The sequence below is a fragment of the Zophobas morio genome, unplaced genomic scaffold (assembly GCF_036711695.1).
Source record: "Zophobas morio isolate AGI-343-1 ecotype UQ-CSIRO unplaced genomic scaffold, CSIRO_AGI_Zmor_V1 ptg000026l, whole genome shotgun sequence".
NCBI classification, from domain to species: Eukaryota; Metazoa; Arthropoda; class Insecta; order Coleoptera; family Tenebrionidae; genus Zophobas; species Zophobas morio.
In genome coordinates this window covers 16,662,621-16,677,734 of record NW_026972131.1, presented here as the reverse complement: position 1 = coordinate 16,677,734, position 15,114 = coordinate 16,662,621, and the positions used below count along the sequence as shown (strand labels likewise).

At 36.8% G+C, this 15,114-nt stretch overlaps 2 protein-coding genes across 7 annotated transcripts in view; one reads left to right on the top strand and one right to left on the bottom strand.

Annotated features, from left to right (window-relative positions):
- The window catches only part of LOC135136720 (5-hydroxytryptamine receptor-like), a 278,029-nt gene that overhangs the window by 189,121 nt on the left and 73,794 nt on the right, over positions 1 to 15,114 (bottom strand). The gene's annotated exons all lie outside the window — the stretch shown is intronic.
- LOC135136730 (uncharacterized protein) overlaps positions 1 to 15,114 on the top strand; it is a 39,623-nt gene that overhangs the window by 19,600 nt on the left and 4,909 nt on the right. For all 5 annotated transcript variants that reach the window (XM_064066172.1, XM_064066175.1, XM_064066176.1 and 2 more), the window contains exons 3-10: positions 11,859 to 11,958; positions 12,128 to 12,178; positions 12,713 to 12,819; positions 12,870 to 13,058; positions 13,107 to 13,292; positions 13,350 to 13,525; positions 14,424 to 14,627; positions 14,678 to 14,899. In XM_064066172.1, the coding sequence (XP_063922242.1) occupies positions 11,859 to 11,958; positions 12,128 to 12,178; positions 12,713 to 12,819; positions 12,870 to 13,058; positions 13,107 to 13,292; positions 13,350 to 13,525; positions 14,424 to 14,627; positions 14,678 to 14,899 (1,235 nt within the window). The remainder of the gene's footprint in view (positions 1 to 11,858; positions 11,959 to 12,127; positions 12,179 to 12,712; positions 12,820 to 12,869; positions 13,059 to 13,106; positions 13,293 to 13,349; positions 13,526 to 14,423; positions 14,628 to 14,677; positions 14,900 to 15,114) is intronic.

Below are 15,114 nucleotides of genomic sequence, written 5' to 3'. Positions count from 1 at the left end.
TCAGGAACATACACATTTGCATCCGTGATCGCTTTATTATTCACGTAAATATTTGCATAAGGTAAATCAACAACCAGAACGATGTAGTATACGCATTTACTGAAACCACTTTCCACCTTCTGTACCTTGCAACAAATTATCTATTTTCTTTTCGTCTGAATACAAATAATTACATATCTCGTATACTTATACTAATAAAAGTGTATTTCTATGACGTGAGTACCACGTTAAAAGTTATGTTATGATTCATAAATCTTCGACAGGTGTAGAAACTAAAATACATAAATCTAAGTAACATTTAGAGTTCATAAAACCCGCATGCAGTCGACATTAACTCAAAGGCTGGCTTTTGCTATTTCCTTTTTGAACCAAATAAACGTTCATCAGAAAACTACGCCCAAAACCGAACTGCGACGCACCCCATCCATCCGCCATTATTTAAGTTTACTGTTAGCCATATATACACATCATGTAATTAATTTTCACGTCCGAACCAACATTTCAATACGCTCTGACTTTAACAATCAGTAGTTGTCAGTTCTGTAATTGTAAACTTTGATTATTCAAAACAGTTCCCTTGTGCAGTTAGGATGCATGTTAGCTTCGTAGCAAAGACCGACCGTTCGTTCTATTGTCGGAAGCGGTTTACCTTACCTCTTATCATTTCAGAGCTGCTGTTAGTTACACGATCCTTGGGAACTCATAAGGAACTGTTGCATTTAACTATCACAAGCCAATTACTTATACATCTGAGAGCTTGCTACTCTAATATCGGTTAAAGATTCATGTCAAGGTCTTCACAAGCAGCTTAGCGCAAATTACAAGGTGTAATCATTTAAAATATTCAGCAGCCTAGCATACTGAGAAGTAAGAGAACCAGAAATCCTAGTCTGACATCATTTTGATTGTATTAATTTATCTTACGCGGAATATTTCATATTCACAGTAGTAAAAGAATACAAAATTATAAATACCGCGACAATCGACTAAATCAAAACGACGAAAGGACAGAATATCGCGGTTTTGCTATTTTTACTTTTCTCTTTTCCAGGGTCGATGCAATTTCGGGGCATTTTTGAACCGCCGCCCACAATTTATTCATTACTTACTTAATATTCTGTAGGTGGTTGTGTGATAATATTGCAATGCTTCCCCAAATTAATTCAGGGCTTACGGCAGACGAGCATATTTGGATAGGCCCGACTAAGGGAGCAATTTTAGCCAACTTTGGAAACAATTAGAGCCATCTCAGACAAAACGATTTGGCCAGAGTTGAAAGCTATGGTTTCCGCTCGATTTAGTTCAGCTATTCCGGTGTAAATCGCGAACGAAGCAGAGTCCACAAACTTTAAAAACTTGTCGAGTCGTGAAAAATTTTCGAATAAGAAACGACACTTGGAAAAGACGTTACTGTCACGGTAGAAAAGAAAAGCTCAAAGAAATAGGATTCACTTCAGACGTCCTTGTCTCGAAGACGTGTTACAGAAAACGTTTCTGAAATGCAATATGTGTCGTGCGCCCCAAGCATTCCAATTGCTGACATGTCATGTAATTCTCACAACTTTCGACACATTTTCCTTCGAATATTGAAATTAGAAAAATTTCAAGTGGAGGCTTTTCCTATCAAACAAGTCGAGGACCTAGTTGATTTAGCACTATTTTTAGTGGCGATTTCCCAAGTTTCGCGCACAATCGATATATCGGACGAAAGTTTTAAATTATTTCAGTGGGCTCGAACAAGTTCAATTTCTCCGAAAAGTAAAGTTCGCGAAAGTTTTATCATGATCTATCCCATTTCGGGCTTATTCGAGGAAAAATTAAACACAAAATCAACGTCAATTTTATGTTTTCAACAGTGTTGTATAGCTGTGGGACTCTGATTAAAATCAAATGGAGCGATTACATGCGAACTTGGTACGCTGTAAAGCCGGTTTTATTTTGCATTTTGTCGATTAATTTATTTGATAGGAGCTTAATTTGTAATTGCACCAATACGGTTTCAATTACGAAGTTCCAGACTAGTGCTTCAAAATTGGCTAACTGCAGCTAATTTGGAAGAGTGAGAAACTAATGCAGACTCATTCTGGCGCCACATATTTTTATAAAATTATAACTCTCGTGACAAGTGCACCGAATTTTAATTAAAACGAAGCGCCAGCGAAACGATCGAATAAATTACTACATTCCGCTGTAATTAAAAAGGTAAAGGTTCTCACAAAACGAGGCGACACTACGCCAACACCACACCGAAGAAAATCATTCGGTGCTTTCGTTTGAGTTTGTGTTGCAAATAATAACCGCCATTAACCCTTAAAACGGCGAAATAATTTTAGAATTTATAAAAAATGATTTCTACAAATCTAATATGTAGTTACGAGATCAAAATATGAGACTTTTTTTCAGGTGACGCCACCAGTTTTTTAATTCCGTATTAATATGGTGTATTAACTGAATCGACGGTGTTAGTTAATATCTTACCAAAAATTTGAAAACTCGGTAATGTAACTTCAAAAATTCATCCTACAAATAACATAAAGATAGAGTCGGACTTTCTTAGAGAAGTTTTATGATGACGCAATAATCTTTGGAGTAACTTTCATCAATCCCCAACTAGACGCATTACGTACTAAGAAGTCATCATCAGTTTGTCTCTCTCGTATGCATACGTTTGATTACTTTCTGTAATTTTTAGATGTGTGTTGGTAGAAATTTTCTCCTAAATTTGGATTCTTCGTCAAGAAAATTTTAGATCAGATATTCCTCTTGCAGACGTTCGTCGTCTATGATCGGTTAAAGAATGTGACAAGTCCTCAGCTACCTGCTTTAATTGTCCCTAAATTAAATTCCTCCGGTAAATTTAGAAGCAAAGGTTAATTAGATGTTGAACTAAATAATTAATATGCCAATACCGTCGCTCGATTGCGAGAAATATTCCACATTTTCCGCCCTCTCATTCAATGCAATTAGACGATAGCTCGTGTAGCTAATGCTAATTGGTGGCGGAAACTCTCCATCAAAACATTCTTCGTCGCCAAATTTAAACATAAGACAATTGTGTTAACGCGTTACAGAGAGTAACCGTTGAATATTTATGAGCGTGTCAATTCATGTTGTTGTTTTCAACTAACATTCCAAAATAAAAGTGCTTTTTAAATTCGCGGAAGTATCGAAACTTTGAATAATGTAATGTACATTTATGATGGTCTTGTACAGAATTGTGGCAAAACGACAAAATTTATGGGACGATTAATTTATTGCGAATATATGGCTTTGCTTGCTTTTGTCCTAAAACATCAACGTACTTGAAATTTCAGCATTCGTTCGGAGAACTAGAGGGTTGGTTATATAGTCTTCTAACAGATTCACTGAATTTTACATAAGATGGTGTTACGTTTCAGCCCACTTCTAGCTATTTTAAGCTTTGGTCAAACGTGCGAAAGCACTGTTGATGGAATTATACATGATGAAAGGATTTTACCCTTAGTGAAGGGTTGTAGAACAAATGCGTCGTACTCATCTCTATTGCTTACTGCCGTCCCCCAAGAACTATTTTTAATACGATAACTCGTATACTCGCCATTGACCTTACAAAAATAATTTATGTTGGCTATTTAAATTACGATACGATAAAAATTCAATTAGTGGAAACTTTTTATGGCGTCTGATACTGGTAAATTGCAGAAGAAAATTACGGGTACAACGTCCGCGACTTAAGGATCTCTTCTTGTTCTGTACATAAAAGATGAACAGGTAATCGAAGAATGTAGCGACATCATTGCGACATCAGCGTTTTTAGAGGCAACTCCTTGAACGAAGGGGGAACAAACTGATTATTGTATTTTGTTCATAAAGTAACCTTAGACGTACAACTTTTACGAAACAACAAGCTCAGGAACAAACCAAACGATGCATCTATCACAAGGCTAGGCTTTTCCGAATCCATATCCCAACATGAATAGGACCAACCCGACGACTAAGGACCGTGAGTTCGAATATCGCTTCTTGGTGATTTTTTTTCTAGACTTTCCAGAATTTTTTACATGACGCACATTAATTACGTTATTCATTCCCAAAATAAGGTGTACAGATTTTAACAGTTAAAACATTAAATTAGGTATTCTAACTCAAAACCGTGCTTTATTGCAGAAACATGCGCAGATAAATCAGTTATATGTGATAGAATATCCATAGACAAAAATAGTTGAATCTGAAGGATTTGGGTTCAGGAAATTCAAATCTGAAAGCAGAAAAAATCCATCACGTCAGGTTTTTGAGATATTTATATAAACACATCCCGTATTTCTTTTCTTTTATACAGCTCTTGTAACTCTTTTATTTTTAAATATATATGAACATATAGTTCTTTTAGCAAATTTGTATCATTTTACAAGATCATCGACGTAAATAAATAACATGAGTGTCAATTTTTCAAGCTACATCAATGTTTTATTTAAAATTTTTCAAGTATTGATTTTAGAATAATTGGTTGCTTTTGATTTCTCTACGGGACGTGATAATAAAAATGTGAGCTTGGTCTCACAAAGATGTTTTAAAAGGATACAAATTTGCTCAAAGAAATACAGGTTTATCTTTAAAAATAAAGTAGTTACAGGGGTTGTATCAAATAAAAGCAACACCCAGTATATATTATAAACATGACTGAAAATTAAAAATGATTAACACTAGCGTTTCTTTTATTGGCAGTACTGTCAGTTTTCCTTATAATAGACCAATAGTAACACATTTTCGTCCCAAAATCCTTGATACCTTCTTTTTAAGCATATTTGAACAGATCTTCACGCTTTAGGTACTATAATTTTACCACAAACGTAACAAAACTGATTTGCACTTACTTTGCACGATTTCGAAGACATGTTTTATGCGACAATGCTGCATTAACATGAATCAGTTTAACCTAACGTGAAGGTAAAAGCAAAGTTCATTATTTTGAATTTTTGAAAAAACCTGACGTGATAAGGGTTATCCATTTTTGGATTTGTTATCAGTAAGTAATTAAGAAGTAAAAACTATTTTTTTTTTATTTTTGGATATGAAAAAAAGTTTAAATTTGTAAACTAGTGTTATTAGTCCCTAGGTTTCTGCCGGGCTAGTCCGGCAATTTTTGGTCGTTAGAGAGTGGTGGTGAGGGTAAAAAAAATTAACACTTCCGTGGTATCTGACAGATGTCAGCAGTGTTGACATTCACAAATTTTTGGATTTCAATGTCTATTTTTTTCCCTTCTGCCAGTACAATATATTCCTACGCGTTAGGAAACAATATCCATAAATAGAATCTCGTATAAATGAAGTACAGGAAACCATGCGAAGGTTACGACATGACTCAGTGCGACTGATTCCAGTAGAGACTCGTCACAATGAATACGCAACGTCGGTCGTTCCCGTTTTGTTTCACGTGTGTGTTTCGTTTCCTGTCGAAATAAGTGAAGTTAAAGTATGTAGATGTGATATACCGTAACAGAGGAGTGCTTTAAGAAACGCATCATGACGAGTGACGTAATTTTCCTGGAAACCGATCCCACGTTTCAGCTACCACTAGACGTTCTCAACGAATTGCGCAATCAAAATCGCATCGGTTTCGACACAGTAATTTCTTCCCAAGAAGCAGAAATTATCAACGTACGAAGTCAAGCACGAGACAATGCCGACGATACCATCTTTGGGGGAAACCACAGAAACGACGCGAGGAAATCGCGACAGGCTTTCGCTAGAACATTCGCAACCACGGCACGGATGTGTATGACCAAGGCTACCAACATGCAAATGAAAAAGTGGCTTGCTGACCCTGGTCACAGGAGAAACCTCAACAACATTCGGTACAATCTACAATCAGGCTGTAGATTTTGTCTTGCGAATGGGAACGACCAAATCTATACGAGTAAATACGATCAGTTTTATCCCCACTTTCGTATCGAAGAGAAGCTTTCGTGGGTTCCTGTCGGACAAAGGGCTGATCTTGGATCTATGATGCTCATTTTTCGGAATAATTTCACCGCTGTTGTGGAAATTCAAACTACCGCGCATGCTACGTCGCGAGCGAACGATAGACCTGGAATGTTTGAAAGTAGGATACATGTGCGGTGTACGTACAGGAAAATAAAGCCCGGAACTGACCTCGATAACATGTTGTCGATGAAGAGACTTTGTGGGAGACCTCTGCAGGACACAGGCAATCCGTTGAATAATATCGATGCAGCGATGAGGAATTTGGGTATAAGAGATCTATAAGAAAGTACGTAAGACCAGGACAACGGACGATATTTTAAGATAATAAATTGTAAATAACAGTATATACATCAAAAAGTGTGCCTAATTGATGGTCGATAACCATGAGCATACATTAAATTAGACTAACAATATAAGAAATTAATTTTGTAATAAAATTGTCAGACAACTGATAGTATTATTTATATGGTTTGAAAATAAACTATCCTTATGTTATAAAATCTGATTTTAACCCTACGACACCAAAGTACACACACAAAACACGGAGTTGTGCGACACGCGAATCTTTAAAAGGCTTGGAGATTATGGTCGCTGTGTGTGGATACCCCATTACATCCCTTCCGAAGACTTTAGGTCAGAGGTCTAACAACCGGCTAAAAATTTGTTAATATGTAATTTACTTACTTTTTATATTCTATTAAAATCTTTGCAGTAAACCTTATGTGGTAGCAATATAATTCAACGCTGGGAAAAGTGTCTGCTTTAATGTAGATTCCTACAATTAATAAATTTGGTAACGCAGAAAATAACAAACATCAAATCCAATAGAGACATACAGTATTGTTTGTGATACCTGTGAGGTACATTTTTATTTACTCCTATTAAATATTTAAGCGAATTGTCTCAGTCGGGAAAAAGTGTCTGCAGAAAGCTTTAAATGTCCGATAAGCACTGTAATAATTAAAATTTAATTTATTTGATGACAAATTTGCAAATGTTCTACAAACTTTGAACTAACAACTACTACATTTATCAAAAATTAAAAGAAATTGATTTATTTAAAGTAAATCTATTACATAATTAGAATTTCGGTAATATTTTTCACTACTTACGTAACTTTTGTCGAAGTTGGATCAGTTAGAACATCGTAACGTAACTAGTCCATATCGTTTCCTTCTAAGAATGTGAGACGATTTAGATACTCCTAGACGTATCTGAAGCATCCACAAGGCCCAAAACTGGTACAAAACTAATTTCCATTACTAACTGCTGTAATCATAAACGTCGAAAAAATAAAATGGCATTATTATAATCATAAATACATCATGAAACCTTTTGTGCTAGGTGTAAATGATCAAAATACTCATTTCTCGCTCAGTACGATCATCTTATGTTATCCTATTTCTGATCAAATTAAACATTTAATCACATACAAACGCTTCTAAATTAATATTATTATTACGATAAAATAAAAAATTTCAATTACAAATTAACTAGACAGTAGATACAAGTAATTACCTTCAACTTTTGGCGGATTATCTTTTACAGTTACGATCAAAGTTGCGGCGTTTCCAGTAAAACTCCGTCCAGGACGTATGTACATCTGAATGTTTGAACTAAAATCGATACTCTCCTAAACCCCGAAAAACATTCCTCCTTCAACATTTCCATTTTATAAACCTGCCTCTACTTAAATTTGACATTTCAAAGGCCAATACCCTGTCGAACGCATCAAGTGCGTGCCGATAACCAGGAATGCTTACCCCATTTATTGGCAAACGTGTCTGAAGTTTGACGACGTAATGGGCTGTGCCACATTCGCTGCTACTTTCCGAAGCAAGACTGGATCATATTCAAGAAAGCGATAAATTGTAAAGTACTCTGAAATTTTCGACAGTTCGGCAGGAAATTTTCGCGTAGACGCGCGGTCGCAATAATTTATGGAAATGTGGAAGATAAGTGTAAAACATACTCGTTCCAAGTTTTGAAAAAGTGTCCAATTTTTATACGCGACGTTAAAAAATAAAAATGGGTGCGGTAACGGTTATGTTAGAAGACTGCAGGAAGGATTTCTTTGTGGGACGGAGACGGAGTTTGGTTCTATTCGCTTATTTATTATGATGTTATCGAAGAAAGCATCAAAATAATTTTCTCGATCACAGAAGTTTCGAAAAACTGGGTAGCGATATGTACAATTTGCTTCTTGGAATTATAATCGGATGCGACTTAACCAATTTTTTTAAATTATAATGTTGCGTTTACTTTTTCACTGATTTGGTTGATCCTCCAAAATGTTTCGCCTAAAACATTGTTATTGATATAAACTCTCCTAGACAGATATTGCTGAACTTTGCTAAACTTTATCTGAGATGAAATATGCAGAAAAAAGAAACAAATCAATAAATTTGGTTTATCCCAAGGAAGACAACACTATGAATAATTCATTTAATACTGTTCGTATAGGAGAGAATTGGGCACTATTGTAACATTTATGGAAAAAAAACTCTTCTTTAGAAAGTTTCACGAATATTTTCACTAATATTTGATGTGCACTTTTAGAGCATCATGTTAACGGGCCTTACTTTTTTATCGCAGAATATCTACTGAAGTGATTAATTTTACCACCGCCGTGACGTAGATTCGCGAAAAGTGAGGGAATGTTTATGAAGCACGTTCTAAAATGAAGAAAAAATCTCCTAATCTGCGCACACATCATTCTTATCACATAAAATTTAGCGAACTCGCATTTTACTTATCATAATTAGCGTTGGCACATCCACTATTCTCTGGGTACGCACTCGATCCAATGAAGGAAAGCTTGTCAAAAATCCTACGTCGTTAATACTTTTTTTTTAATTCAAAAAAATCCACCCTCGATAATTCCGTACAAAATTCTCTAACGAAACTCCTAGTAAACTGTGCGTTTCTCACGAACATAAACACCACAATGCGGCTGGGTACAATTACAAGCCGTCAATCCAATTTCTACAGTTTTAATTAAAGCTGAACTCTCTTCATAAATACGCCACCAAAAAATCTTCCGGTAAACGCAACTATTTAGTTTCGTTTCTGCAAACCAACTTGCCAATTGATAATAATTTAACATAAAAACTAAATGTTAGGGAAAAGGGCAACCTATTACGGTTTGAATGGGTTAGTTGCACGAAAAGGAACATCCCTTCATGGTCACTGCTCCAAATACCTTCCATCGGTTTTTCCTTACTGAACAACGAAATGACGTAGTAATAGGGTGGCAATAAATTCATTAAATGAAGAGCACCTTATTCCAAAATATTTTCGTGACGAGAGATCCGACTAAAATCGATATTTAGCAATCAATGGCGGAACTTTGTACGGCAGAGGCTCCACGATCGCAACTTCTACACAAATGTCACTATATGTCGCATTTTAAGCGTGAAAAACGAGCTTCTGTGATAAGGCGATTAAACTTCCACGATGGCCCCCAGCGTCCCAAGTAGCGTATTTTAATAATTAACCGAAAGGGTATATAACTCTCAAGAGAAATCGATTATTCAACGCCATGGGATTCTCCGTTACCTCTGTTACATTACGTTATAATCTCCGTTTTGGAGCAATTAATCTCTATCATGCAACTTGTTCCCCATTTAATCGTAATAGCTGTCTCGGTAAAACAACCGCCCTAGTCAATTATTTCAGACTTTTCTTTTTGATCCCTTGAAAAACCTCCCACGGAGGAATATCGAATGCGTCATCAATTTCAATTAAGTATAAGTGCGGATCTTCTCTTTACTGCTGCCTCTGGAGCAAGACATAGTAATTTTGAGTGTTTGCACACAGTCTTCCGGGATTATCTACAGTATTTAAACACGGACTTTACCGAAGAGGTAAACCGTGAACGGGTCGCCTTATTACTTATTCATACCACCAGCTCGGTGGTTTTGATTAAGTGCAAAGTTTGCTAAACGAGGGCCGTTTTATAAAAGCTTTCGGTGACCAAACAAGGACTATATTTAGATCCTTTCAAACTCAAAAATTACAATCTAATTAACGGAAAAATTTCTGAGGGTCTCCCACAGTGACCTCTCGCTGCCGTAGTTGCCCCTACAAAACTAAACGAAATGACGCGCAATAACTGTACACAACCAGTAATGCACCATTGGTGTTCCTACAACAATAAATCGCCCGTACTTTCGACAAATGGAATGAAGCTGTGAAGCCATTAAGAAATGATATCTGTACCGTACACCCAAATTTATAGATTACATCTTGGTTTAATTTTGCGGGTCATTGTTCCTTTTATACCCCGATAAATCACTGCCCGTTTCGACGATTTTGTTTTGGGCGGTTCCTAAAATGTGTGAGGATGTCGTAAAACGGGCCATTTATTATCAGCCGTCAATGTTTGCTACAAAGAAAACCCGCAACAGTAATATGGAACTACGGAGATATCCTAGTTATGCATGCAACCATGGTGCTGTACCCATCAGTTGAAACATCTGCATAGCGCAATTTTTTTCGTGGTAAATTTTTACAGCCAATAATATCGCTTCACGACTTAAGAGAAGTTTCCTTTCTAAGAAATGCCTTAAGGAAAGTTGTCAGTCACTTATTACTAGTGTGAATTTCAAAAGCAGATTAATTTTAAGACGAGCTGCTTAGAAATTTTGACGAACAAGCTGTAACCAAACACCGTACGTCTTGAAATAAAAAATGCACACTACACGTTGTCTATTTTTTGACGTCATGATAAATAGTCGAGAGATACACAACTACCTAGGTACCACTCAGATTGCGAATTGCTTTTTGGTTTCAAATTGTTCTTTTTGTTTTGCAACATTTTCTCGATTTGGCAGGTATTAATTATTATCTGCTCGAATTTCAAAAATTTGTCGCTAGAACCGAGTGCTATGATAACGCAACCTAAAGCATGTGAGCTCGTATCAGTTTTTCTCAACTCTGTAACGCGTTATAGTGTAACAAGAATCGGTAAAAAATGTTTTCTGGCTGCTATTAAAATCGAAACCAGCTGCCATGTCCCGGTTTTCACTAATAAATATTTACAGAACTGTGCTTTCTTTTAACAAAAACTCGCCTACCTGTCGTCGTGACGTCGTGGTGAGTAACGAATGTTTTCTTGAAAATTAACAGCTGGGCAACGTTACGCAATCACATTATTCGTACACTATACACCATTTTATGAAGAATGGGGTACGATGAAAATGACGTAAATCTAAAAGGCGCGACCGAAGCTCGGGACAAGTTATACATTTAAGAAACATGCAAATACAAATTCATGTACTTACAACAAATTACAAATTTATCATTCTATAAGCACACCTGTGAAGTAAAAAATTTGTTGCTAGAACTATAGTTACCTTAAAGCGAAAGGCTAGATACACTTACGGCAGTACAGGTCGAAAAAGTCTTCCACAATGTACCTCTACCATAATTACGATTTTTAAAAATGAAGACGTAGGGAATTATGTTTGCGTAGCGTATTTATATATTCAAACTAGGTAGAAATTCTGAACGGGGGAATTTTGATTCTCCTTGAAAGAATATATACAGCAGTATTCAAGTTTGTAAACAAATTCGAATAATCCTGTTAAACAATTGTAAATAAGGCCGTGTGCACTACCACTACCGATGTAACCCACAGGACAATCTTTATTATTCATCGTTTCCGAAACATTCGAAACATTTGAGAATCTACAGCTGTGGATCTAGCCGGGTGCTCCTTAACCCCTAAACAGTTAGTTTATTTATAACTCCACGTCCAATATTAAATTTCAGTTTTAAACTCGTGCTTTAATTGCATGCTAAATGGTTCTAACTTGACCGTTAAAATTTAATTTCGATAAAATCATTAAGTACTGTACAAACAACCGATTCGCACATGTTTTTTTTTACAGATGGAGGGGTTGGTGAGAGAGATGCAGGACACGGAGCACGGGGGCGTTCCAGTACGAAGCCAAAAATTATTCCTTACATCCATTCCCGCCGCTTTCATGGGTAAGCCCGTTTACGCAAAAAACTCAATCGAATTTCGATCAAACATTTAAATACGCAACCCCAAACAGATTGCTGTTATTACAGTGATCTGTGTGTTTGCGACTAAAGCGTTTTTTAATTAAGCCACGAAACGATCCTGTATATATACCTATATATTTTATTTATGCAGGGTACGACTTAATTGAATGGCTGATGGAGCGTCTCGGAATCGAAGAATCCGGTAAGAGATTATTATTAAGGGGATATTACGTGCGGACGAGGGATGAAAACTTATTGATTGGAGACTTGCAAGCGCGATTGCAGGGGATATTTTACATGGCGTTCCATATTTATAGTTACATTTTTTTTTATTTTAACGAAAAATGGTACCGGAATACCTATAGCTAGAACTTGAACTGAAACAACCGTAATAACTGTTTTTCTTTCGTCAAAACATTTTAAACTGAAATATGTAATTATTGTTATATTTGAGTGCGCTAATTCGCAAAATAGGCACTGTCGTTCAAGGGTCCTGTAAATTCATCCCCCAATGGCGGAGATCACATAGTGTCATATACTTCTTTGTTGTCATGTTCCTGTCGAGCTAGCAACAATAAATTCCTAGTAAAGATACCCATTAAGGATGGTGCTTTGTTTTTTTAAAACCGGTAATGACTGAATAGAATTATTGTTGGTAAATTTGTTGTCGCTTTTTTGGGCACCCATTTGTCTCAAAATTTTCGACGAACAGCTTCTCATACTCTCGATTTTACAGAGGCCCTCAACCTAGCCAATCAGCTATGTCAGTATGGCTACTTTTTTCCTGTAAGCGATTCAAAAAACTTGGTTGTGAAAGATGATAGTTCATTATATAGATTCCAAGTAAGTTCATAATTTTGTCTTTGCACAAAAATTAATTCTCGTTTCTTCAGTCTCCATATTATTGGCCTTGGCAAAACAGACCGCCGGATAATGTAGAATACGCCATTTATTTAGCTAAACGAACTTTAAGAAACAAACAAAGGCACGGTCTAGAGGATTACGAACTGGAAGCATTGAGTAACTTACGAAAGAACTTGGCCAACAAGTGGGATTTTATCACGATGCAAGCCGAGGAACAGGTTTGTGATCGAAACATGTTTCAATCGTTACATTAAAGTTCCTTTAAGGTGAAACTGTCAAAAGTCCTGAAAAAAGGTGATAAAATCATCAGCGATTCTCAAGAGAGGGCGTATTGGAGAGTTCATAGACCTCCACCTGGAATGGTTACTTCTCTGGAGCAATGTCCTGTTCCGACGCGTAGCTGGAACGGGTCCCGGACGCGTAAAAGGACCATAGAAGACTGCAGGAGAGACGTACGTTTGAATATGTTTACGTCTTTTCGACTTTTGTATTAATTAAATATTTTGCAGGTTGAACTGTTGAAGAACAGTTTGTCGAGGACTCGCGTCAAAGTATCTCAGGCTTTAGAGGGAATGGTCCAACATGTCGAAACTTATGCGGAATATGATCCTTTGATAACACCAACACAACCTTCCAACCCTTGGGTCAGCGAAGATACGACCTATTGGCAACTGAACAGTGCACTGTGAGTATAGTAATTACACAACACTTTGTAAGTCGTGTTGCTCTTTCTTGACAAGCTCCGATCCTCGTCAGATTGTTTTGTTCAGCAGCTTTGTTACACCTTGTGTTTTGTTTTCGAGTTACCTCAGAGACAAGGCAAATATTTGATTACAGCTGGGAAAGTTTAGCGGAGATATTTTGTGGGTTAATAATTACACAAGTTGCGCTCTTTAAACGGTGGCCCAAGTAAAGGGCAAAACAACAGTCAAGCATTTTACCATTTTCCATTTTCTTGTTTAAATTACCATATACATATCTACGTTCAACTATGTTAAATCTTCTAATTAGAAAAAATAATGGATGAGAGCAATAATAGTAACTATGTTTGTTGTTTGAGTCAATATCGCAGACGAGTTGTTTCGCGTAAAGTTGAGCTAACTTATCATGCGATCTTTTCTATCCCATACATTATTACAAAAACTTCGTGATCGCAAAATGTAGGCGAAACTAACGCATTTACGTGCACATTTCTCTACGAAGGCATCCAAAAATTATCGTCCAGCTTGCCTGAAAATTTAAACAGACAGGTACATAACATGCTACTATGGTTGTTTCGAACCGACGTGATGAGTCTCTAAAAATTCGACGTGTTAGAAGGGCGCCACTCCTGGTTTCCTTCTGGATACCGACACTTCTACTTCCGTTCTGTTCTTAGTCATTCGGTTTTTAATTCGATTCTTGACGTTGTCGTAAATCAATTTTCTCAGTACTTACTTCTTTAATATCGAATTAGTCTTCAAGTTCGAGCCGTTCGCCCCATCTCCCGCTTATTTAATTTAGCATCCTGCATTTACTTTCAAAAACGTATGATAATTTCCCAACAACTTTCTGATCTAATCTACGCCCTCTTTCCCTTTTAGTGTTGAAATTCCTACAGAAAAGCGTGTCAGACGCTGGGCCTTATCTATGGAGGAACTAGTTTCAGATCCGACAGGTTTGCAAGAGTTCACCAACTACCTCCGCAAAGAATACAGTCACGAGAACATCAGGTTCTGGATGGCGGTAAATGACTTGAGACGTTCAGCTCAGTCACAAATCCAAAGGAAGGTTAACGAAATTTTTGAGTAAGTTGTGTTGTGCTCGTGTCGGCTTTTGGATGATTAGCATTTTGCAGAGAATTTTTGGCCCCCGGTGCTCCTTGTGAAATAAATATTGACGGAAAGACAATGGAGAAGGTCCATCAAGAGATGAAAGCACCCAGCAGGTTCACTTTTGACGCCGCACAAGAACATGTATATACTTTGTTGCTGAAAAAAGATTGTTATCCTAGGTTTATTAGGTCGGAGTATTATAAAAATCTTCTGGCGACTGGAATACAACCTTCGCAGAAAAAACGGTGAGATTTTAAGAGAAATCGAGCGCGAATAATACGCTTGGAATCAGAACGCGGTTTTAATGTGCCGTAAACAAAAGTAGCACGTTCTTATCAATGACCGATCTGTTTATTGTTCCGAAACGAATAGTCCGTAATGTTCGCGCTCAACGTAGGATTGCGCCCTTCTTGGAAATTTGTGGTGCAATTAGCCCCTTTCTAATAAAACCCATCATCAT